This window comes from Vanellus vanellus (genome assembly GCF_965231255.1).
Source record: "Vanellus vanellus genome assembly, chromosome: 4".
NCBI classification, from domain to species: Eukaryota; Metazoa; Chordata; class Aves; order Charadriiformes; family Charadriidae; genus Vanellus; species Vanellus vanellus.
In genome coordinates this window covers 32,644,467-32,671,271 of record NC_138909.1, presented here as the reverse complement: position 1 = coordinate 32,671,271, position 26,805 = coordinate 32,644,467, and the positions used below count along the sequence as shown (strand labels likewise).

General features: G+C 41.1%; 1 protein-coding gene across 2 annotated transcripts in view; it reads left to right on the top strand.

Moving 5' to 3' along the window:
- The window catches only part of GRID2 (glutamate ionotropic receptor delta type subunit 2), a gene marked incomplete at both ends in the record, with an annotated part of 746,220 nt that overhangs the window by 619,484 nt on the left and 99,931 nt on the right, over positions 1-26,805 (top strand). For both annotated transcript variants that reach the window (XM_082482247.1, XM_082482246.1), the window contains 2 exons: positions 14,130-14,268; positions 24,496-24,691. In XM_082482247.1, the coding sequence (XP_082338373.1) occupies positions 14,130-14,268; positions 24,496-24,691 (335 nt within the window). The remainder of the gene's footprint in view (positions 1-14,129; positions 14,269-24,495; positions 24,692-26,805) is intronic.

Sequence of the window (26,805 nt, the reverse complement as noted above, 5' to 3'; positions counted from 1 at the left end):
TGTGCTTCCCTTCCCAACTTTTGCCTCATTGTCACTGTTTCAGCAAGATGGGTGGAAAGAAAGAAACAATTTATTGTTGGGAAGGGAATTATAAATATACTATAACTAATATGTTATGCTAACATCATTTTAATCAGGTAATTATTGAAGGACTGTTTGGCCTTTAAGGACATTGATTTAATGGGAATTAATTTAATGATTGAACACTGTTTGTGTAACATTATCATTGCTACTGATGCAGAAAATTGGAATCTCAGCTCAGCTGAAAAGAAGTTACTTTCCATTATCATGTTAGATCCCTTTCTTCTGGAATGCAGTTATTAGACCCTTTTTTCTACTTTCAGTGTATATTTAAATGTTTGGGTTTTATCTAAAAATTCCTGAGTAGAAAAAGTAAGTAAAAATGTTCATTATCATACTGTTTTCATTTTTAATCAGAGGCTTGCATTTCTGTTTAATACAGCTTTAAACAAAGTCCATTAGATTTTGGGTTTGACTTGCTATTGCTTCTCCCATGAGACAAATTTTCTCTGTTTACAGTCTCTGCTTTCTTCTTTGCAAACCTGGTCATTATGTTTAGGATGAATAGGGGTTTGGTTTATGGAATGGTTTTACAGCTATAAAAAAGCAGCAGCTTTAAAAAGTGGTAGCAGAGAGAGCGCAGTTCTATCCAGATTAATCTGAGGCTGAATCCTGCACGCTCTTGTCACACCTTTGGAGTGATTTAGAAGAGACTCTGACACATTCCTTCTCGAAATGGAAATGGTGAACATTATAGAAAGCCCATATTCAGTACCTGAGGATGAAAACAGAGTTAAAGCTGACCTTTATACCTACAACTCCCATTTGCCTAAAGGGATGTTGTATCTGGCTGCCCTCCTTGATTTGCCCTTAGTAGCGCTATTGTCATGAATTATTTTTCAGCTTTATAGATCCTCTAACTACTGTTGTGTATAAATTAGATCCAGGGGGAACAGGGGGACTCTGCATAAACAAGTGATTGGAAGCATGGAGCGAATAGCTGTGTCTGACAGACTTTTGCAGATTATTTTTCAAACAAAATTTTAATCAAGGATGTCTATGGCAGTTCCTGCTGTATCTTGGCAGAGTTTTTCAAGGGAGTCTGGTGGCCAAATTATTAGCGCTCTGTCACTAGAAAGAAGCCGTTGCAGCAGAGACAGCAAGCTGGGCAGACTTGGTATTTGAAGGCAGATAGAAAAATAATTTGACAATAGAAGAAGCAGAGACTCAGACTTAAACTCTCTGTAGGTTGCTAACCCAGTGGTGAGCCAACACTGTAGTAGGCTGAAATGCTTTGCACTGGGTAGTACTAGGCCTTTCCTTGGTGCTAGAGCATTTTCTGGCTTCAGAGCGGAGGGACTTGGGTCTTTCTAGTCTGGAGAAAAGACGACTGAGTGGGGATCTTATCGATACTTGTAAATGTTTAAAGGGAGGGTGCCAGGTAGACGGGAACAGTCTTTTTTCAGTGGTGCAAAGTGATAGGACAAGAGGTAATGGGCACAAACTTGAACATAGGAAGTTCCATCTAAACATGAGGAGGAACTTCTTTACTTTGAGGGTGGCACTGGAACAGGCTGCCCAGAGAGGTGGTGGAGTCTCCAACTGTGGAAACATTCAAAACCCGCCTCGACGCCGTCTTGTGCAATCTGCTGTAGGTGACCTTGTTCTGGCAGGGGAGTTGGACTATATGATCTCCAGGGGTCCATTCCAACCCTGGCCATTCTGTGGTTTTAAAGAACATGACTGAGGATCCTGTGTTTCAAGCGAAATATTTGTAAATAGTCGTTTGGGCCATCTTTTGGATATTCTTATTTGTCCATCTGGTTATGTGTCAAGACCCTCTGACCAGATTTATGAGATGGGTACAGTGGGCCCCAACTTGATGAGGGCTTAGTGGCAGCGCCACTGGTACTTGATTAGCCCCAGCATTTGAAATCTCAGCATGGGTAATCTCTTCCTATTAGTGAGGAAACAGAGCTGAGCAATGAGCCTTAGTATGCGAGTCAAATGCCAAAGGCACGTCCAAACAGATGCACAGCAGTGGCAAATGGAGGATTTTCAGAGGGAGTTTGCAAGATATGAAATGTAACTTGGAAGTGATTGCTGGCCAGCAGTAACCAAGAGTGACGAGGTAGCAGAGTAATCTCTCTCTCAGATTGGAGCTGGCTCGTACCTGGCCTCTTTGGTAGGAGGTTGGAGGGAGCCTACATCTACCCGCACAAGGTTGGGCGTATACCCTCAGGTTAGCAGGCTTCCAGAGTTGTTGATGAGGATCTATAAGCATGTATAAAATACAGCTTCTCAAACTACTTTACAAATTTCAGATGACTAGGAGTCATTTGAATTAAGCCTGAAGGAGAAGAAAGATCATCTCAGATATTCTTCCTGTCACATAAACGGGAGAAATAAATGAGGAGAGCTTTCTTTTGTGGATCATTGCTTCCCTTCTGGGAGGGCAATGAGGGCAGTGCTTCCCACCCAGCTGAAAGGAAACAATCTTCCAGGGAGCAAGTGTAATGAGATTAGTCAGGGGATCATTACACTAACAAATGGGAGAGAGTAAGTGATTGTTTAGTTCAGAAGTAAGACATTAAGGGGAAAAAAATTAATCAGGGCGCCAAATGACAAAGTGAATGCATTCCTTAGTTGCCTATAGACCAGGGCCAGAACAAGAACAGCTGGAATTACTCACTTAGAAATATAGATTTGGTCTTTGCGGTGTTACTGAAATCTAGTAGGGACATATGACGCATTGAAGTACTGGAAGACAGGTGGACAAGGTGGGCAAAAGGGGAAGAATAGTGTCACTGTGTCAAAATGGCATTAGGTATTTCAGAGGCGTTGAAAACTTGGAAAGAATTGATCTTGCTTTCTTGTGGGACTGTGTGTTAATGGCTGGAGCACAAAATGAGATGGGAGTCAATGTCTGCTGTAGACCACCAAATCACACTGGAGGATGATTGGCTCCTCTAGTGCAGATTTGTAATGCGTAAGGGAAAATGTGAGATATAATAGGGGCATTCAATCTGAATGATGTATGTTTCGAGTCTCGAGCTGCCCATGCTGAAGCATCTTGAATGCACATATAGAGCAGATGGAAAGAGAAAGGAACATTGAGCGCACCAAAGAGTTAGAGCTACAAACTTCAGGAAAAATGACATGGGGAGCAAGTGTACACAGAGCTGAGTCAGCGTTGAGAACAGAAAGGAGGGCTTTGAAAATTTTATTAGGAGCCAAAGAGACCTTAATGCTAATGGTGCATTAGGTGAAGGTGATAGATACCATTCAAAATAGTTTTGCTGAAAAGGCAATTAATATTTTTCTTCTGTGTTTGTGGAAAAGCAAATTAAATACTTCCTATGTCAAGACCAATTCAAGAGGATGTTAAATGGCAGCTACCAATGTCAGACGTTTTCAAATCAACAAATCCAAACAAATTTCACACAAACATTTTATAAGAGATTGTTAAGGAACTTACAGGACCACTATTTGGTGATCCAAGTCCTGGAGCATTGGGCAGGTTTTAGAATGCTGACAAAATAACCCTAATGTAAAGCCTGAAGATCAAACGGAACCTTCAACTCAAGTGTTTCCTTCATCTTAATATATGTATAGAACAACTTGAAAAACTTCACAAATATAGACAGACACTTAACACTCCAAAAGTTCCATTAAAAGTCTGGTATTGAAGATACATATTTATATAAAATATTAGTATTTCTCAAAGAGTACAACAACAGTCCTTCTCCTCAAAATCATACAGAGAAGGAGGAGGAAGGCTGTAGAAGTAACAGGAAAAAGGCAGGCAAAGCATGTCCATGGTATGTACACCAGTGGCATACAGAAAAATGTGTTTTTAAAGTATTGCTGGGAGCCACACCCAAGCTAAACACTGAGTAGTACCTGAAAAGAGAGAATACTATAACAGAGGATATGCAAGGAAATTTTCAGTATAGACAGAGATAGGATTCCTTTGGTTTATCCCTTAAGCGCACTGTTTGACGTATAAAGACCTTGTGTTCAACAAAAAGAGCAGGCCAGCTAAAAACTCAGAACTGTAATGCTGTTGGAGTAGGCATATGAAAATGTCTCTTCTATTGATTGTATGCTAGGAAGATAGACATCAAAAATTTATGTAATATTTTCAGATTAATGAATACCAACCTTTCCATGAATTTACAATGGCTCCACCGAATTAGTTTTACGGTAAATAGAAGAAAATATGAACTTTTCTAAATATTTCAACATTTTTTAATATTTCAAATATCTCTTTGGAAGTGTTTTTTCTTTCTGATTTACTTCACGTTTACTTTTAGAAAAATAATATGTGAGAATTTCTTGACAATGAAAACCCCTGTGATACATGACTTGTACTATTTTATTTCGGGGAAAATGAACAAACAAACAAACCAACCAAACAAACAAACAAAAAAATTGCTTTATCTTTTGGATTTGATGGAAGCTTTTATAACCACTTTAGTATCAAGCAGTAAAGGACCCTGGACCACAGGTAATTTTTTCACCAGTCCTTCCAGTCAAAGGGAGGGGGTTTCAAAGGGCCAGTCAAATCTGTCAAGCCAACAAATGGTTACAGGACTGGTACCACAGCCAGGGGTTCGGCTAATTAGACCATGGGACTCGCTTTGAGAAACAAGGTCTACTGGGGGCTGATGGGATCCATCTGTCAGAGAAGCGGGGAAGAGCGTCTTCAATTAGAGGCTCATGAAGAGGGCTTTAAGCTAAAGTTGCTGGGGGAGGGAATCTCAATCCATCCCACTCCTACCACTTTGATGCCAGTCCCCGCAGTAGATACCCAGAGCCTGGAGAATCGTTGCAGGTCAGCAGGAGAGCACCTGGAGTGCAGCACAAAGGAATTCCAGCCACTCCAGCCAGTAAGTCAGCTTCATCAGGAGCCCAACTTAAATGCCTCTGTGTAAATACACGTAGTATTGGAAATAAACAAGAGGAGTTAGAGACGTACGCATGCCTGCAGGGCTACAATCTTATTGGCATCACAGAGATGTGGTGGGGTGGCTGCTATGACTGGAGTGTTGGAATGGAAGGATACAGGCTCTTCAGGAAGGATGGTGCAGGAGATGAGTAGGGGGTGTCGCTCTTTATGTCGGTGACCAGCTGGAGTGCATGGAGCTCCACCTCGGGATGAATGAGGAGCTGACCTACAGCTTATGGGTCAGGATTAAAGGGAGGGCAGGGACAGGTAACATTACAGTGGGGGTCTGCTACAGGCCACCCGAACAGGAAAACCGAGCAGATGAGACCCTCTACAGACAGATAGGAGTAGCCTCATGTACACAAGCCATGGTCCTCATGGAGGACTTCAGCCACCCTAATATCTGTTGGAGGGACAACTCAGCAGGGCACAAGCAATACAGGAGGTTCCTGGAATGTGTTGATGATAACTTCCTTCTCCAAATGATAGAGGAGCCAGTGAGGACAGGTGCTGTGCTGGACCTTATTCTTACCAACAAGAAGAGGCTGGTGGGGAATGTGAAACTCAAGGGCAGCCTTGGCTGCAGTGACCATGAGGTGGTGAAGTTTGTGATCCTTAGGGCGACAAGGAGGGCGCACAGCAAGCTCACTACCCTGGACTTCAGGAGAGCAGACTTTGACCTCTTCAGGGATCTGCTTGGTAGGGTCCCATGGGATAAAGCCCTGGAGGGATGAGGGGCCCAAGGAAGCTGGTTAATATTCAAGGATCACCTCCTCCAAGCTCAGGTACGATGCATCCCAACAAAGAGGAAGTTGGGCAAAAACACCAGGTGGCCTGCATGGATGAATAAGGAGCTCCTGGGCAAACTCAAACATGAAAAGGAAACCTACAGAGGGTGGAAGCAAGGACATGTAGCCTGGGAGCAATACAGGGAAATTGTCTGAGCAGCCAGGGATCAGGTTAGGAAAGCTAAAACCCTGATAGAGTTAAATCTGGTCAGGGATGTCAAGGGCAACGAGAAAAGCTTCTACAGGTACATCAGGAAGACTAGGGAAAATGTGGGCCGTCTCCAGAAGGAAATGGGAGACCTCGTTACCCAAGATAGGGACAAAGCTGAGGTACTCAATGACTTTTTGCCTCTGTCTTCACCAGCAAGTGCTCTAGCCACACTGCCCAAGTCACAGAAGGCAAAGGCAGGGAATGGGAAAATGAGGTATGGCCCACTGTAGAAGACCAGGTTTGGGACCATCTGGGGAACCTCAAGTTGCACAAATCCATGGGTCATGATGAGGTACATCTGCTGGTCCTGAGGGAACTGGCCAATGAAGTTGCTAAGCCACTAGCCATCATATCTGAGAAGTTGTGCCAGTCCAGTGAAGCTCCCACTGACTGGAAAAGGGGAAACATAACCATTTTTAAAAAGGGGAAAAAAAGAGGACCTGGGTAACTACAGGCTGGTCAGTCTCACCTCTGTGCCCGGCAAGATCAAGGAGCATATCCTCCTGGAAACTATGCTAAGGCACATGGAAAATAAGGAGGTGATCGGTGATAGCCAACAGGGCTTCACTAAAGGTCAATCATGTTTGACAAATCTCATGGTCTTCTACATCAGGGTTACAGCATTGGTGGATAAGGGAAGAACAACTGATATCATCTACCTGGACTTGTGCAAAGCATTTGACACTGTCCCACACTACATCCTTGTCTCTAAATTGGAGAGACACAGATTTGACCAATGGACCAGTCAGTGGGTAAGGAATTGGCCGGATTGTGGCACTCAGAGTTGCGGTCAACAGCTCGATATCCAAGCAGAAACCAGTGACAAGTGGTGTTCCTCAGGGGTTGGTACTGGGACCCGTGCTGTTTAACATCTTTGTTGGTGACATGGATGTTGGGATGGAGTGCACCCTCAGCAATTTTGCCAACACCAAGCTGCATGGAGCGGTTGACACGCTGGAGGGAAGGGATGCCATCCAGTGGTACCTTGACAGGCATGAGAGGTGGGCCCATGCCAACCTCATGAAGTTCGACAAAGCCAAGTGCGAGGTCCTGCACGTGTGTCGGGGCAATCCCAAGCACAAATACAGACTGGGTGGAGAATGGCTTGAGAACAAGCCCTGAGGAGAAGGATTTGGGGGTGTTGGTTAATGAGAAGCTCAACGTGAGCTAGACATGTGCACTTGCAACCCAGAAAGCCAACCATATCCTGGGCTGCATTAAAAGAAGCGTGGCCAGCAGGTCGAGGGATGTGATTCTCTCCCTCTACTCTGCTCTCCTGAGACCCCACCTGGAGTACTGTGTCAAGCTCTGGAGCCCCCAACATAAGAAGGAAATAGACTTGTTAGAGCGAGTCCAGAGGAGGGCCACAAAGATGATCCGAGGGCTGGAGCACCTCTTTTATGAGGGCGAGCTGAGAGAGTTGGGGTTGTTCAGCCTGGAGAAGAGAAGGCTCCGGGGAGACCTTATTGCTGCCTTCCGGTATCTGAAGGGGGCCTACAAGAAAGCTGGAGAGGGACTTTTTTACAAGGGCGTGTAGTGATAGAACAAGGGATAATAGTTTTAAACTGAAAGATGGTAAATTTAGTTTAGATATTAGGAAGAAATTCTTTACTGTGAGGGTGGTGAGGCGCTGGAACAGGTTGCTCAGAGAAATTGTGGATGCCCCATCCCTGGAAGTGTTCAAGGCCAGGTTGGATGGGGCTTAGAGCAACCTGGTCTAGTGGGAAGCGTCCCTGCCCAAACCATTCTATCACACTTCCAGTGAACCAAAAAACCAATTTTTATAACTTACTACTTAATATATTTGGAGCATTGCCACAGTATTAATATTATAATAATAGCATTAATTAATAATAATTATTAATATTAACGGTAGTAATAATACCTACATGCAGTGCTTTCTTTTTAGGAAGTAAGACTTGAAGGAAAGTTTCATGTGGGAAAGAAAATATCTGAATGTCTCTTTTCATATATAAATTAAAAAAAAAAAAATCACTACACTTTAATGAAACCAAAATGCTAGGAGAGAAACAGGTGGTGTGGTGAATAAAAGCAATAGCTGGCTCTTGAACTTGTCCAGACCTTGTAGAATCTGGCTGCCAGCCCTGCCTCATGCTCCGTTCCTTCCTCGCTCTCAATCCCCTGCAATCTGCCAATATTTGCAAGACTAGGGAATTCAGCCACTGATTTACAAGCTTATTTGGAAGGCATTACTGATTCAAGGGGTTGTATTCTCCTGTTGAAGAATACGTGTCATGCCTGCTGTGGTCAATGGGTGTTAACTTCAGGACAAAATGTAATATTACAAACTCGGGTTATGACATGCCAACTTCTGTGTTATGGAAATGAATGCACTCTGCACAGTTCAAGCAAGAATGGAAAAGTATGGGTGGAAAATGGATAGAAAGGAAGAAAAATTCATTATGAGAGATTTTTCCTACAACTTCCAAGCTGCATTTATTTCACAGCTGGTAGAAATAGGTACAGGCTTCATTGACTGTAAAGTATTTTTTTGTCCTATACTGCATTGAACGTTTCCAATTGAAAACAGGAGAGATTTTATATTATCAAGAAAGTTTTTAACAGAACAATAGCAATAGCTAATGCCCTGAAAGATTCTGCCTTTGAAGAGCTCTGCTTTGCAGAGTTTTGTAAAGATAACAGAGCTCAGTCAAACTTTAAGTTTTGTTTCTTATGGCAAAAATAGCTGAAATATAAAATGCCTTTGCCACTTTGTTAATACAAACTATTCCCTTTACACCCACTCTCTGGTAAATGTCCCTTTCACAAAGAAAACGTAAGACATACATTGATCTAAACTGTTTGCAACAGAACTCCACACTTTATATTTGTACAAATGGAAATTGCAGATGCACAGCATAATTGATGTGACTGTTCTAACAAGCTAAAGGCTAAACTGCAGCCAACTCCTGGTCCTTTGTGTTTTTTTCCAAAGGCCAATAATTCACTGAATGTGGACAGAATTTTTGCAAGAAAAAACAAAGCCAAAATCTGTCCCCAGATAACCCACCCTATTATTTCTTCACCTTCCTTTTCCAAGCACAATCGAGATCCTTGCTTTCAAGTTTGATAGTATTAGAGTTCCTCAACAAAACAATCACAATTAACATCTTTTTCATGGTTTTCAAAATTATCTGGGAAAAAAAAAAAATGGCTAGAAGTCCTCATGCAGAAATCCAGCTCACTGCAGATCTCTATTGCAGCTTAAATGATTGAAATTCGACAAAGCCATTGGCAACTGAGATACATTCTTGAAGTGAGGATGGTAGAGTAGCTTTGACGGTAAGCATTAGTGACAAATCGAGTTTTGTCTATAATAAGAACCTAGTATTTGGGATTTCCCTGACAGCTATGGTTATCTCAAATGGAAATTGCAAGCCATGATCCTTGTAGTGTCCTTCCTGTAGGAGAAGGGCAGAGCCTCCTCATCCAAGTCTCTCTCTTCACGTATGGAGTAGCTGCAGCAGACTGCTAGTCCAGCTCTCACTTCCCCCCAGAAACATCATTTAGTAGAGCTATCAAGTTCAGGACTTGGAATAATGGTGGTTTATGGTTTTTGTCTGTGTGTGTAGTTGTTTATAAAGTGCATTTCAATAATTAATCTTCAAAAGGCATTATTGTTCTCACTAATCAATTCCAAGTTTTCTCAGCATTGTGGGCTCTATGCTGCCAAGCTATTTGCTTTAGTAATAGTAAAAAAAAAATATTTTTGAGCTGTTAAGCAGATGTATTTTATTTATAAATATTGTGCATTCCCAGTGAAGTTGTTAAATCGATATTAAATCAGAGAGAGAACTTATCTTGCGCATTTACTGCCTGGGTGACTAGTAACAAAAATTGCATCCAGCGAGATGGCTGCCAGCAGGCTTGATCTCGGAAATGCCAACTGCAGTTAAAACTTCTCCAAGAAACGTTTCACCTTTCTCTTTGTCCACAGAAAAGAATTTTTTCCATCTTTATCTGAAACACTTTCATAGTTCTGCACTACACAGATGAATGCAGTTTTTCTTCAGGCAAACCATTGACAAATCCCTGAGAACAAGATGTTTGGAGAAACAACCTATGCATTTTGAATTATTCAAATTTAGTCCAGAATACTAGAATACCAAGATCTCACCAGGCTGTCACCCTCAATTTCCCTGGTTTGCCCATTTTTCTCATGATTTCATTCCTCTTTCTTGCCTGTAAACCTCTCTTGCGATTTTTGACTTGAAGAAACCTTTAAACTTACTGTTAACAAGGGAGAATAACTTAAAAGGTATTGGAAATCTGTATGGGAATTGCATAGCTTCACATTTTATCTTCTGAGGTGGGTTTTTCCTTATATTTAGGTCTGTCATAACGATACGTTATATTGTTTGCATTGTCAAGACAATGCGTTATTTTTCTTACCCTCTGATATTTAGCTTGAAGCACTTGGAAAGAAATGGGAATAAACAAAAATTCGTAAGATAAGTTGCAGTCTAAGCCTGTCATCTGAAGTAGGCCAGCATTAAACTGGTCTAGGACTGATGAAGGAGAGCTGCATTAGATGAGAGTGGGAGGACTCGAAGTAATTTCTTTCACTGTCACTTCCACAGTAATTCAGCTCTTTCAGAAAACTCCCAATAAGATTGCTTTTTGCTCTGGAAAATATCTTTTCCTTCCTGAACATGCAATCTGAAATTTTTAAAGGCAGATTAGATTTTTAAATGATTTTTAATACTCACCAAAAGTGTCAGCTGAATTATACTAGGAGTTGTGGCCACAACATAGGTGATCTATGGGTAGGGGGATTTTGTGCCATGTTACACCCTTCTGCCAGTGTATTGGAAGGGCCAAGTCTGAAGAATACTACAGCCTCTGTATTCATATGAGGTCTGTCCCTTAAGATGACAAAGCAGCTCCAGGACTGCTGATTGTCTTCTTTGATTTCCATTTGTTTCGTAAGTGGAGCTCAGTATTTTTAAGCGTTGCTTAGCACGCTACACAGTAGTGGTTTTGGTGTAACCACAACCAGCGCATTAACTCCCACTGATGAACTTTGCTATAGAAATGAGGTGTGATAGATTTTACCCTGGTCACCAGCATGTGTTTGCATGGCACCAGGTGGTCCCCTTTGCCATTAGGGGTTATTAAGCTTTGCTGGTATGATATGAAAGACAACATCAGGGAAAGACTTGTTTTATCTTCTTGGCTCCCTCCTCCCTTGCGCTGTGTGTCCGATGCATAGCCCCTCGTAACTAGAACATGCTGTCAACCATAAAGATGTCCACGCACCTGAAACTCATACTAGATATCAGGAAGCAGAGCCCTGGGAGGTTTACATGCATGTCCCTTGTGCATACTAATTTACAGTCGACAACAGCGGCGGTTAGGTCTGTAGCTCTTTCTCATGGTAATGTTAATAGAAAACCAACGGTTGCTGCTCTCCTGAATTATTTGGTACTCTTCTGCACTGAGAAATTGTGTAAATTTGGACTGAAAGAAAACTCTGGGAAGTTTTATCCCTAGAAACAAAATCGGGGGAGGGGAGTGAAGAAGTTTCTTAAGGTGAGCTGTCATGGTGCGGGAAGTGTTTTAGCAAACACTACAATAGAACAAGACTGTATCACATTAAGTCTCCTAATAGATGCCAAAGAAATGATACTATGGCAGTAAGAGATCTCCTTTGATTTTTCTTTCTTTCTTTCTTTCTTTCATTCACTGGGAGAGGTGCTGTACTGCCTGCACTGCTTAAAAATCATGTCCCTGTGCAGTTGCAGTGTCAGTCCTGCTCTAGAAATGGTGGTTTAAGAAGCATTAGTGCCAATATTTTAGAGTAGGGGCAGAAGTGGTGAATTATTTTGATATGTATTTCTCGTACGTGTACTTGGATGCAAGCTTTGTCCTCAAGCTTCATTTATTGACTGCTGATATACACGGTATAACTGTGAATTAGGAACGAGACCTCACAAACAGCTGGGTGAGCTAAAAGCACTGGAGATGACCAGCAATCACAGTTTTTTCAAGTCCATTGGTAACATGGGCATTAAAAAAAGAAAAGTAACAGGTGAACAGTGGGAACAACCATACCGTCGTACGGGAAAACTGCACCGTAGGAACAGTAGGGGAATGCTGTGGCTGAGGGGTCTATGACGGCTTTCACGGTCGTTTGTTGCACAACATCCTTTCTTGAAAAACAGAAGGCGGGTGTGTGAGTTTCAGTGGTCCCCTCCTTTCTGACATTTCATTTCAATAAAAAAGATGTGGGAACTTAAGGTTTTACTCATTAAGCTGAAAAATGAAAATGCAAGGATGTCCGCGAGCTCATTGGCTTCTTCTCTAGCTCTCTACCCATTTTAATTCAATATGAAGATTATCCGCAGGGATTGACACCTGAAAGTTAAAAGGACAAACAGCCTGTTCTGATAAATTGATATAGCTGTCTGCTCTTTTCATTTTATTAAAAACCATTTTAAAATTAAATATTCCAAAGACATTGCAAAAACTTGTAAAGTAGAAATAATCTATTAAAAATCATTTAAAATTTATGTGGGAGAGAAAACCAAATCTTCAGATGTTGAAGTTAACGTTCGTCTTTTAAAGTCCTTATATTGAAATAATACCTCCCGATCTGATCAGTAGATTCTTATTTCAAATAATTACATGACATCTTGGAAATAAAAGGAAATTTATTTCCAACTGTGCAGGTCTAATATAGAATTTTGTCTTTCAGTACTGGAATTCTTAAAAGGCAAAGGATTTCAATACTTATATACCAAAAATATAAATGAATGGAGTCAGTTATTATTTCACATATGGTACAACTCCACATTACTGAAGCAAGAAAAAAACTTCAAGTTTGTTTATTGTATGGTGACGCAGAGTTCCCAATGCTTTGTGTAGGTAGGACAAACTTTGAACAAAACAGTATGGTGATGCTTCATATTCAAGCATTCATTAAGTATCTAGTTTGTGTACATAATTGAATATTACCTGTATTTGGCGTGGGAATAATTGTAATTTTTATTCTTATTAAACCTGCTTGCTGGGGAAATGTGAAGGAGTTTTTACGTCAGTGAAGATCCACCGCAAAATACTTACAGACAATTGAATCTGTAACAAACTGCTTTTCCTTTTGAAAATCCCAGCTATTGTACCATCATGAGATTTTGCATACAAGAAAGCAACCTCAAAAATAATGACAACTTTTCAAATTGCTGAGTATAGGGGGAGAGGAAACAGGTGAACATCTTGAGCCGTTGACTGTGGGTGGCTGCTGCATTCACCTGTCCCCCTTAGTTACTTGTAGCTGTGACAAAACTTATACTGAGGACAAAATGGGTATTTTTAAAACAATTAATTTTCCTTCATCTCAAAGTCTGTGGTTCATATGTTTTTAACTGAAAGAGTGCTTTCAAAGACTCCCAACTAGTGTGTTTTGGGTGGCAGCTATTTGAATAAAAAATAATGCTTTCCACCGCTTCCTAAACCAGGCTCTGTTCACCCAAGCGGTGGTATGCAGCTCAGATCCTGGCAGGTTTAGTCGCCGCTAATGTTTCATTTACACGGCAGTTGAATATTAAAGGGAAGCAACTATGGGAATACAAAGCAATTTTGCAGTCTTCTTCAGTACATGTGGCTTGTTTGTGGGGTTTGTTTTTTTTTGCACATCCACGTTCACTTGCAGCAAGTTGTACACATACATATGGCTCTCATGAGCATCTGCCTGCCTACAGAACTGTGAAAAATAATTGTGTTTTGATGAGGTTTTTTTTAACTTTATGTTCTTAAGAATGCAAGAAAAACTTAATTAAGGGTTGTAGATAAGATCTCTAAGGAAAGAACATTGTAAGAATTTACTTCTGCTCTTTTTGTTCTGAGATCTTGAAGTCTATTTCCATTACTGGACAGGGCTGGCAGATGAATTGCAATTAAAGGCACAATAGCAAAAGAGATTAAATACAGTCATGACGGCTGACCGTGTGGGCTTCCTTCACTACTTTTCTTTGCAAAGAACATGTGGCTCCAAGTCCTCCTCAGTTTACTGAAGCAAACTGTTTTAGTAGAAACCTGCTGACCCTGGGGACTAGTTCTCCTGAGCAATGCATGAGCAATGAGGGTCTGGGTTTCCTTCTGCCAAATGAAAAATCTTGCTTTTCCTTCTTCCCCACAGGAGGAGAGGTTCCGTACACAACCCTGGCAACCCGACTGATGATGGGGGCTTGGTGGCTTTTTGCTTTGATTGTCATCTCCTCCTACACGGCAAACCTAGCAGCTTTCCTCACCATCACACGCATTGAGAACTCCATCCAGTAAGTTGATAAAGAACCAATTGAGGGAAAGGAGGGTGACCTTCTATATACGTGTAGAGGGGTATGAATGTTCTACTTAAATGTAAGAAAAGGGAGAAATATTTATCATCCTGCAAAGTAGTTTGGAAACCAGAAAAATAACAATATACCATAGACTTCCAGTCTCCCTGGAGACACTTTAGGATCTTTAGGATCAGAATTGTTGGCCTCTGGCAGATACTCTTCACAGGCACATATACATACGTACGTATTCACACATACATATTTTGAAAGAAGCAATTGAGTTTAAGATAACCAGTGTATAGGTATTTGAATTGGGAAAGTATAAATTGTTTCTGTGTGTTTTCAGGCTATGCTTTCCATTCAAATGCATCCAACAGTACTTGTGCTCTAACACTTTGATCAGTAGGAGCCCAATGCTTCTTCAATGTATGGGGAGCTCAAAGCTGAATTCACCTTTTCTTGTCAAGGCAAAGATATGTTAATAGCAACAAACAATGAAACTTCCCTTACTACTCATCTTTGCTCCTTCTGCTCCCAGGTGCTCTGTTACTACGTTAACAGATCACATTGTTCTCTTTTTGCTGTCTATTGCTTCTTTTGCTTTACGCCTCCCTAACTTGAAAGTCCTTGTCTTCTCCTGTTCCTTTTATGGTGAACTGTTTTTCTGTCACACCTTCCAATCCTTTTTTCCAGGTCATCTCATCTCTCCATATCACAGGAACCTTTCTAGGTCTCCTACCCTCTCACTCTGCCCTTTTGTTCTCCAGTCTCCTCTCCTTTAGGAAGTTGCATGCTGAGTTATCCTCAGTCCCACTGTTCCAGTGACCTCCCCCACCCCCAAATCTTTCTTCTTGGGTCAAAGGAGAGACTAGAAAATACAATGAAGCATTAGCTAGCCAAGCACTCCAAGGGGCAGCTGGCCTTTTTTCCATAGCAGGTTTTTAATCTTGAGGCTACAAGTCCATGAAAGTATGTGAGAGTGACAAAGTTAGCAGTTCCCATAAATCCTTCTTTGTGAAAATGACAGAGTGGCTTTAAAGAAGAGAGGGGCACATTCTGCTGTATTTCTTCCTCCAGAAAGGTAAGAACCTGACCTTTGAGTCAGGCTCAATGCTGACCTTAGGGAAAATTCAGTTTTCTCACTCCATTTGTTGATTCGCTGTCTTCTGTGTATCATCACCTGAGGTCTTCAGCTGCTTTCCAAATCTCTTTGAAATGCCCCCCGAGACAGTGAGCCACTCGTGTAGATTGGGCAGGGGGAGCCTTGGCCTCCTATGAATTCACAGGTTAGCTTCAAGCGTCACTGCGTGCCAGCCAATCACCGCGGTCTCACTGGGACACTTATCCTCCAGGTGAGGATTTTCTACATGCATAGACAGATATAAGTCTGCAATAGCAGCCAAGTTTTATTTGCGATGGGAAACCAGAGCTCAGACCCAAGAGCGGAAGCAGCCTCTCACTTCGGGTGCGTGGTTATCTCCTGACTCTCCCCATTAGGAGCATCCTCTTTCACTTCATAAACGCTTTCTCTTTCTCCCTGCTCCTTGGGTGAGGGGAGGAGGAGTTGGTGTATCATGGCCCAAAATGCCCAGGCATTACCAGTCCTTGTTTGTTCCCAACTGGAAATGAAGCGTCTATGGTTGTTATCCTTCCTTTCTGGGCTAACCACCTCAACGCTTTCATCTATTAGAGGGCTAAGCACTCTAAGACAGGAACACGTGAAACAGACTAAAATCACCTGAGCAAATCATTCCCCTGTCACAGTTGTATGACCAGTTAAAATGAGTTATCATTTGCTTTTGAGATTTAAATAACAGACTTTGACATCATGGAGCGCTGCGGGGGTATTTTGACAGAACCCAGCTCTTTGACTGGGGGATCCCAATTATAATCCCTTCACAACTGATGGAGGAGTAAAATGATATTCTGTGTCAATGTTTGTCAACATGGATCTTAAGGTTTTAAAGGAGGTTGATTTATGTTTTTTTTTTAAGTTTAGAAAGCCTTACATTTGACTAAGGAGTGTGAAGAAACAACATGGGAATTTGTACATACAAAATAAATAATAATGATATATTCAATCATTCAGTTTGTCCTCACAAATATCAAATATGCCTCTACATCCTGCTTTGAAATTATGTCCTTTCTAGTTTTGAAGTAGTCCAGAAAAATGTTGAAATTATTGTGACAAATGCCTGAGCTTTCTTATTATGTGTAAAAAAGAATAAAATATACCCAAACTATAATTTAATACATCTTCAGCTTTTTCTTGCAGTTTATTATGATGTCACCGGAAAACCCTCAGTGGAATTCTGAGGTTATTATGCACAGTTGGGACTACATTGGTCTTTGTGCTGTATTATTTATGGGCAAAGTCACTGAAAATGTTTTATTCAGTAGAAAACATTGCAGCTGGAAGCTCCTGGAATGAAAGAGCGGAGACATTTTTCAACAGCACTTGCAGCTCAAAAATAGAGTAATTAGATGTGTTAAGTATCCATTAGGGAATGAAGTTATCCTAACTACAGTGGGAGTGTAAAACTTTAGTTTACAAAACTGCCAAAATTGGAACTCAAACCAGCACATAAGAGAGAGGCTGTTTGTTTACTATGCTGAATTACTGCAAAGTGGGAAACATGAATAAGCAATAAAGAAAAAAGCTGATGCGCTTTTTTTTTTTTTTTTTTAAGATATCAAATTGCACCTTGGGGAGCTTTGAAGGCCAGAATGGAAATGAGTTTAAATATTTAAAGAAAATAAACCAGATTCTGCTTGTAGTGCTATCCAGCCAGCTTCAGAGAAGACAGAAAAATGAAAGAAATTGAAGTCAGTGGGTTTGCGCAGATGTAACAAGTAGTTAACAGGTTTTCATTTCAGATTTCCAGCTAGCATCAGATATTACAGAGTGTTGTTGAAGGTATGGTCCTTATGATATCTTTTATGAAAGACAGGAGGATTCAAGCAGCCCACAGCACGTTTCATTTCCGGGAAACATTTTGGTAGTTACTGCATTTCAGCTTCTGGATGCGTAGCCGGTGTGTTCAGAGCTCTTGCAGCTTCCCTTTCTCGGCTGGTAAGAAGGTTGGGCCACTCTTCCTATTCAGTGCCTCATGGTCTCCAGAAGCCTATTTTGAGAAGAAAAGCATACAAAATTTTGTTAGGCAATGCATTAGAGAGGACTAGTGAAATGTTGCCTTTCCCTAGAGAGTCTCGGAGTATATCTTTGCTGTATACCCTCACTTGAAGTTGATGGCATTTTTTCTCTGCTGCACTGATTAATTTGGATCAAATTGTTGCAATTTTTAAATGAATGAAGAAGAATAAGAGTGGGTGTTAATCTCCTTTTCCAAACAAATGGCTACTCTTAATACCTTTGGGAGCTCAGCTTTTCATCTGCCAACAGGCAATATCAGCAGTGGAGTCAGGCAAGTCATAAAGCGGTTCCTAGATGTATCTTTTCTTCACACTTGACCCACATTGCAGATGACCTTTAAATCAAGATAGTCAGCATTTCAAATGCCAAAACATTGTGGCAGCAAAGCAAAGCATAATTTCTATGTTCCTTAAATCTTTAGGTCACTGTCTCGAATGCGACATGAATGAATAGTAATTAAGAGTGGCTTTTCTTGGTAAATGCCAAATAAATTTGGAGGTCTGCGGCTATATCTCACAGGTGCTGAGGCTGTGAATTTCATCACTGAGCCGGTATTGCCATTACTGTGTTTGATGATTCCTTTAGGACAGAATTAGAGCCTATTGGTAGAGAGACTGATTTTACTCAGACTACTGCACTGCACTGTTTTCCTGGGTGAAGGAAGGGTGTCGCCACCTTCTCACGGGCACTGAAATTTTGCAGGAAAGTAGTGGGGTGGGCAGAGGGAATGCCAAAGGATTTGTCATATGAAAGGCCGGTGTTAGATGGTTTCAAGTTTAAATCTAATCCACTTCTAAAAGCGTGGAAGCTTGATTAAGACTTTAGATTGTATGCGTTATGGGGAAGAGTCTGCATCTGGTGTCCTCTGTAAAATAAGAAGTTCACACGACGTTCTCCATGTTCTAAGTAGTATGTCCTATTTGATAGGTGAGACCTCTGCCTCCGAATAATGGAGGTATAGCATTAAAGCAAGCTTTTTGTCGTCCTTGTTTTGCCTAGTCATTCTTTTCACAACATTTTTCCAAAACCATGAGTCACTTGAAGCTAAGACATCCCCAAGGCTTTAAACAGCTCGGTGCAACTGCTGAATGCAGTATTTGGAGTAGATATTTCCTTACGCTGAAAACCAGAATGTTCTTTAATGTGGTTCACCCAGATCTTCAAGCTGGCTAGCAAGCAGTATTACCAGTTTCTGACACAGCTGTCGCTGCCAACAGTCAAATCTCTTGGCTTACTGCGCCCTGTTCCCTAAGCCTGCCTGTGAATTAATCCTTAATGCCCTAGAAAAAAAAAAAGAAAAGCATTGGAGAGCTTTATCTGAATTAGTCATAAATAAAGACTACAATGTTATTTTCTCTTAAAATTTAGTGACTACATCTTGCAGACAGTTTTGTGCAACAGTCAAGTCTAACAACACAGTTAGCCTAAACCAGTCTATAACCCAGAGCTACAAAGATGCCCAAACCTCTGACCTCAGTTGTATTTAATCACCTGAAAAGGAATTTGGTTATTTCTTTATGGAGCTGACCTTTTGTTTTTCTACATTTTCTGTGTACTTTTTAAACACTTTTAGCTGACAAATATGAACAACATGTTACCAATTCTAAGTCTAGGATTTGAATTTATAGAAGAGGGTATGCTTTGGGGAAATAAATATATGCAAATTCTAATATGATTTTTTTTTGCTTTGAGTTGAAAGCAGAGATAATTTTTTAAATTACAAAGTAATTAACTTATATTAAGCCAGAAAATGAAAGTGACCTGACAACTGCTGCCGATTAAGGTGCAGAATACTAAACAAAATCAACAACTGCTGAAAAATACCAGTAGCTATTAATAATTCATCCTCAAATGACTCAATTCATCCTCAGAATAGCCCTATATTTTCGTTAATTTGTATAGGGTAATATTGGTATTATCTCAGTAATTGCAATAAGAAAAAAGCTTACCATAAAGACCACATGTAACTTTTTTCCCCACAATGCTTCATAAGTGATAATCAAAAATAAGCTGAACTGTGACCTGACTGCATGGGCACTTCCTTATAAGTAGAATTTTTCTGTATGCAAGCTCAGTTAAAGGTGCTTTATTTTATAACAATTTTTCAACTATATATGCTTTTTTATTTTTAAAAACTTCTAGCATTCATTGCCTTATTGCTTGAAAGTTAGAAATTCAAAGAGATGAATGTTTTAAAATGTGAGATTATAGTTCCCTTACTCATGTTCGATGTGTGCTTTGCAGGTATTTCAACTAAGAACAGTAAAACTATCACAAAATTCCTATCCAGTGTGGATAACAGTATCAGAATTTGGGCATCAAAGTATACCCCATAGGAATTAATCAGTTTGACAAATACTTTTCTCCTTATTTTGCGATCTGGTGTGGCAGCTGTGTGGTGAGACTGGGTGACACGGTGAGGTTGGGGATTTATGTCTCCACGAAATGTATTTGTCTGAACAGAGAATGAGTTGTTTAATCCAGGAATAAAGGTACATCAAACAATGTGTAACCTACAAACCAGACTGGAGGCAAAGTAGTTATAAAAATTCTTTCTTCTGGAAAGGAAACTCAGTGGCTTAATAATTTTATTCGTTCTGTCAAGGTTTGTCGTTTCTCTTTGTTTTGCTTCTGGGTTGCGAGTGTCTGTTCCAGTAGTCTGCAGAGTTGCAGGTTATAAAAAACAATTTCTGAAGGAGGTCATATATATTATGATCCCATCTGACATGTTTGTGTGAGGGGATGAAGTCCCCGAAGTGATAGGTCTTTTCCATTTTTGCAGCTTGCCTACGCAGCAGCGTACACACGTGGGCACCTCAGAGGCTGCAAAACTTCTCTCTTCCTCCTCAGCGCAGGGTCGGGTGACCCAAAGTTTGGGGTTTACTGCTGACAACAGCATTGAGCGCATCCGTAGAGTTTACACTCATACGTGTCTTGCTCTTGTCCTGTCACCGTCGTTTTCTCAGCATTAAGCAGCCCCTACAACTGTGCAAAGATGCGGAGCAGGGCGGCTGAGAGGCGCCCTGTGTTTTAGGTTAGCGCACCGAACAGTAGAGAACTGCGGGCTGTAGTCAATGCCAGGCTTAGCAGCGACAACGTGCCTTCCTGAAGGCATCTGCCTAATTCTCCTCCTTGCTAAGTCCCTGCTGGCGACGCCTTTGTGCGTGATGGCCCTCTTGCTTGCTTCTCGGGCTGTTTGCAGTACACTTCCCCCACCTGATTGTAGTTCACTTCTGGACCAACAGCTCGTGTCTTGCTTCAGTTTGCCTTCCTGAAAATAGCAAGGTTGCTTTTATAGCCACAAGATATACAGAGGAGCTGTTTTTCTCTTGTGCTGTTTCTAACTGTACTGTTTTGTGGCAGCAGCTACGCATATCATTTATATACCAGCCAGCAATGATATTTTGGAAAAATGCTTTGTTGCTTGTTATATTAGAAATTATATGGCTATACAGAGTCTTGCAAAGTAATGATTGCAATTTTGCTAGGTGTTGTCACTAGAAATCGGAGACTCAGTAAATACTTTTTGTGTACTTTTCTGGCAATATGTATGACAAATAACACAGCAATTACAGGACATTACAATATGCGTCCTCTGACAGCTTGTTGCGCTTCTGAGCACTGCCAGGAGATACAGAAGTGTGTTGGCAACAGCAGCAGCGGCAGTCGCACAGAATGGGTGAATATAGTTTCTTGTATTTATCTAGTGCCTTTTGTCAGTGATGCTTTTGACAGATAGAGTGTCAGTGCAACAGTAATGCACCTACTTCTACGCAACACGTTGCCTAACGGTGAGAGAAATTCTCACCAAGGCCCACCACTGTCTGCCAGAGTGGCTTTCTGCAGAGCTGCGCCCCAGCCCAGGTTGCTGCGGGGGGTTATTCCTCCCCAGGTGCAGGGCTTTGCATTTGACCTTGCTGAATTTCACACCACTCCTGTTGGCCCATGCCGCCAGCCTTTCTAGATCTCCCTGAACGCAGGCTGTCCTTGAGCAACCAGCTGGTTTCCCCAGTGTCGTGCCACCTGCAAACTTGACAAGAGAGTGCCTTTACTCACCTCCTCCAGGTTATCGGTAAAGACATGTCCCAGGTTAGACCTCTGCGGTACCTGTTACCAGCCTCCAGGTGAGCTACCCTGTGAGTCTGATTATCCAAGGAGGAATTTATCCATCTGCTTTCCCACCCAGCCAGACCTAATCACCCAATTTGGATACAAGAATGTTGTGGGAGACAATATCGAAAGCCTTGCTAAAGTTAAAGTAAACTGCATCTGTTTCTCTGGTCCGTCCACAAACCAAGTCATTTTACTTTAGAAGGCAACCAGGTTGGCCAGGCATGACTTACCTTTGGTAAATTGGTGTTGACTGTTCCCAGTCAGCTTCTCCTTCATGTACTCAGAAATTTTCTCTGAGAGGACTTGGTCCATGATGTTGGATGACCAACCTTAATTCCATGAATCATCTTTTTAATCTTTTTTGAATATAGTGTATAGACATTTCCTTTCTCCAGTGGTCAGGGATCTCTTCCGATCTCCTTCATCTTTCAAAAATTACAGGAAGCAGCCTTGCAAGGACATTGGCCAGCTCTCTCAGCACACTTTGATGCAGCCTGCCAGGTCCCGTGGATTTCTGTGGGTCCAGTGTTCTCAATCCCTGCCTTTCTGGTTGGGATTTACCTGACTACCTGCTGCTGGTTTTTCATTGCCTCCTTGAACCCTGCCTCTAGTCACAGAGACCTGGGAGACCTTGTTGGGGAAGAGTGAGGCAAAGAAGGCACAGACCACCTCAGCCTTAGCTGTGTCTGCTGTCCCCTTCAACAGGCCCACATTTTCCTTGTTCGGCCTTTTGGTTCTGCAAAAGCCATTCTTGTTACTCTTGAAGTCCCTTGAGACCATCCACTCTAGCTGAGTGTTGACTTTCCTAATGCTATCCAGAGTTGCCAGGAAATGTTTCTCAATTCCTCTTTTGTAGCTTGTCCATACTTCCACCTTCTGTATATTGTTTGATGGAATGAAGGCCTTTTGAAAGTCCTGGGGGTTTTGATAATTCCAAAGTGTAATAGATGATCAAATTGCTTTCCCTGGAGAAACCCACTTGGTGGCTATGTCTAATCTTCAGGACTGATCTTCAAAATTGTATCCATTCTTATTTCAGTTTATTTATTAAACCTAAGTGTAACATCTTAGTTGTTTACTTTCATATTTCCCCTGATTACCACTAGAGCCTTTTACAAATATTTAGTTTCCCTTTCACACACTAGCTATAATGAGGTTTCCCAGTTTTCCTAGCAACTCAGCCATTTCTTATTTAATCTTTCAGAACTCATAGGTGTTTATCTGGACTTGTTATTTTATATTTTTTTCTTACTTTTCAGTTAAATTAGCCACAGTACTTATTCTCCTGATACCTTAGTCTAATAGTGTCTCACATTTTTCTTCCTAGAAAAGGGCAGGTCTCAGTTAGTCCTTTCATAGAAAATGAATATACTTGGTTTCAGGAAAAGCTTCATCTAGCAGCTCACCCTCGATGATCCCATATGTGTACTGATTCTTTGCAGGTTTCCTACTGCTTATGTTCTTGAAGAGGAATGCCATCTTGTTGGAGAAAGAGGAGAAGATTGTGGGGTTTTTAATACCTTTAGTTATTTACTCTTCAAAATTAAATTTATCCCTTCCTTATATTTGCTATATATTATAGGCTTAAAATTTAGCTCTTATTCAATGTTTTTCTAAGCCTATATGTCTGAATTTCAAAGGATTTATTTTTGACTCAACTAACCTCTAAACCCTTGCCATTGAGCTCTATTGATTTTGTCTTTTCCTGCTGTCTTTTGTGTTGAGAGGCATACATATCCTTTGAGATCCGATTACTGTTTTCTTCAGTGCCATCCCTGGAACACCTAAGAATTCATTTTTCCCCCCTGTAGGGCCATTTTCACCTGCCTCTATATTTACATGTTTCAGAAACACGACTTGGAATTTGATGAGTTTCCTACATTTATGTTTGCATTTTCTGTGGCCGAGATGAGCTTTTACAACTTGCTATTGCTTACTTTAAGACGGCACTCGCACCCTTGATTTGTCCTTAGATGTCACCCACTAGATTTGTGCAGTTTATACAAAGTTAATTTGTGCCGGGAAAGCTGTAATAGGTTTTAGGCACTAGACATATTGCAGTAGTTATTTTGAAACTTTAATGAGTGCCATTAAAGAAACAAAGGTATGGGAGAGCTATTCTATAGGATATGAAAATAAAGGCCAAGAGGTAAGGAGACTTTAAAGGGTTCTAATATACCTTTTTAAGTCCAAAGCAGGGTTGACAAAAGCCGTATTTGGGATGCTTTAGAAACTTCTAAACTGGTTAAGTTTTCCTGCTTCTAGGGAACAGATAAGACTGGATATAGATAATAAGTAAGGTAGGGCAAAATTATTGGCCTAAATGACATGAACCACGATGAGAATACAGTTCATGAAACCACAACAGAAATCTGCCTATTGCTGAAAATAATGTAGGATGTGACCCGCTTTGTGTGATGGGTGCACAGTTCAGCACAGGAATACCACCAAAAAGCTGCTCTTCACTGTATAACCCAGTAGCACGTAGAAGTACTCAGCCCAGGTGCTTTGGGCGAGATTCAGTGAGTTCTTATGCTGATACTCCTGGTCCCCAGCAGCAGGGTGGGGGTGTGCGGTGGCACCATACGGTTGTTGGCGGTTACTCTATGGAACTTGCTGTGTGTGGCTGGAGGGACTGCAGTGCTCCCTTCTCTCCTTTGCCTCTGCTCAAAGGAGCTCTCAGCATTTGACAGGATCCCCTTACCCTTTCTGTTGTTCTCTTTTCATCCGTTTTCATTTTTCCCACCTTTTCTTTTCACTCCGCCTTGTGTCTTAAACCATAAAAACAAATTTTCAGTCTAACTTTGTCTTTTAAGAAAAAAGAAAAAAAAAAAAACAACAAGAAACTAGCTTGACAGCCATCTTCTTATGTGTTGCCCTTTGCTTGCCTGCAGCTCCTTCCTCTTGAAAATGTGGCTTCAAGTCTCCTGTGTCTCTTTTCTTCACCAACAATTAAGGTCTCTCCAGGATCTCTCAAGGCAGACGGATATTCCTTATGGCACTGTCTTGGACTCCGCAGTCTATGAGCACGTCCGAGTGAAAGGGATGAATCCTTTTGAGAGGGACAGCATGTATTCCCAAATGTGGCGGATGATTAACAGAAGTAACGGCTCGGAGAACAACGTCATGGAGTCAACCGCAGGCATTCAGAAGGTACTGGTATGACTTACTTTTTCCTTCCCCTTGGAGATGCTGTGCTGTAACACCACGTTTGCTTAGTTGTTGCTTTTAGCTATAAGGGATGCATTTGCACCCAGGTAGTGGTCATGGCTGGTACCAATTTCTGCAAGCCCATTGCATTGGCATGGAGGATTAGGACTTCTCAGCTACGTAGCTTGTTTTCAATCACATTTTAAAATGTAAGTACCTACAGTGTTTGCTCTGACAAGAATTTATAGTTATGAAAGATGAATGCAAAATGGGCTGCAAAATGGGAATAGGATCACAGGACTTATAACCCCAGAACATGTGGCAAGGTACTGTGCAAAGCTTAAAGCACTTTGAATATAAGACATGATTAACTTATTTTTGTAGACTCATGACACTGAAAACCTTGTCTTTCAGCTGTAGCTCTGAATCATACATGCTTTGAGAGGCAGGCAGAAAAAGACGATCTGGCTTTAAAGACGCATCCCTCAGCCGCCTTCTGTAGTGAGTTTAGCAGTGAGAAAATACTTTGAGAGCAGGAGTTAATTTTTATAGGCACATTTGTGAATGAAATAGCTCCTTCCCATGTTTTTGGTTAGCGGCTACAGCTTTTATAATAACAGTAGTACATGAAAGGATTCAGTATGAGAGTGAATATGGGTTAATGAGTGACTGTACGCAGACTTTATCCCTACCATTATATCTTCATATTCAGAGTTTTAAATCAGATCTGAGAAACATCATACGTTACAGATTTTTATTTTGAACTTCAAAATGTGAATATTCATTGGAGCAAATATCCATGAAGTTGTGCGTTCGCTTGTTTTAAGCTTGGTTTAGAGACTTCTAAAGATCCAGACAAGCTCTGTCTTTTGTGTCCACCAGAATCCATTTGACAGGAAAAACTCCAATTTCTGGTGTTTTCACACCGGATACGAACACATAAGAGAAAAGAGTATGCTAAAAAGAATGATGAAATCACTGGTGATCTCTTGATAATAAAAGAACCACAAAATGACAAAGATTCTTTGGAGTTTTAAAAATCACTAATCTCTATATAAGATCATATTTTCTCCTCTGAAGGACTAAACAGCATGAAAGAAGAGGCAAGAGAGGCCCTGGGGACCTGCACTTTCGAAACCCCTTTAGAAAAAGTCATAAGCTGAAAACAGCAAGAAAAAAAAAAAGACAGTCTGAAGATTTATTGGCTGGAGGAAATTGGTTTTTTTGAGAAAACATATTTTAGCTCAGTTTGTAAGGGGCTGATAAAGCTGGGGTTTTCCTTTTGTGTAAAAAAACAGCTTCCCTCCTGGTTTGCCTTCCCAAGTTATGCTAAAGGTTTCAGAAGAATCAAAAACCAGAGCATGTCAGACACAGCTGTGTTGACTAATGGCGTTTAGCTGAAAAAACCCACCAGTGTATCGTGCTGGCAGGTAATTCCAGATTACAGTCTTTGATTTCTCATTCCTGGAAACATGGCAGTTGCTGTCTTAAAACCTACAAAACCTGAAATATCTGGGTTCTTTCATTTCGCGTGCCTCTGCTTCCCAGGAACAGGCACTTGCAAATGGCAGTGGTGAAAAACCAAGTTGCAGCATGTGAGCAAGCCAAGCACCCTCCAATTTTAAAATATCAAAGGGCTCCGGCCCGATTCTAATGAACATACGCATCCACCTATGTGTGTGCAGTTTCTCTTCTTTCACCTTACAGGAAGAAATGACACAGAAAAAGATTATTCGCCAATTCCTGTTCACACAGAAGCTTTGGGGAGATTGTATTTGGCCTGCTCAGGAAAAAAGCTGGATGAAGAATGTGATGTTAAAAGCTAGTCTTAGGCAAAGAAAATTAATATTTAAAAAGGTAACTGATAAGAGACAGAGATTATAATCTCTGTAAAGTACTCCCGAAAAATGAAAATATTTCAGAGGAAAGAGTTCATGGGTCCCCTCGGCCTATTTATGTACTTTGTAATGTTCTTCAGGGCCTTGAACAAATTTAGCTGACCACATCAGAGCTATTAACTCAACCAGATTATAACCCCGGACGAGCTAAAACTGCAGGCCTCCCTCCGTGCTTCATTTTGTTTCTACCATCAATCTGCACTAAAGTAAGACTGAAGA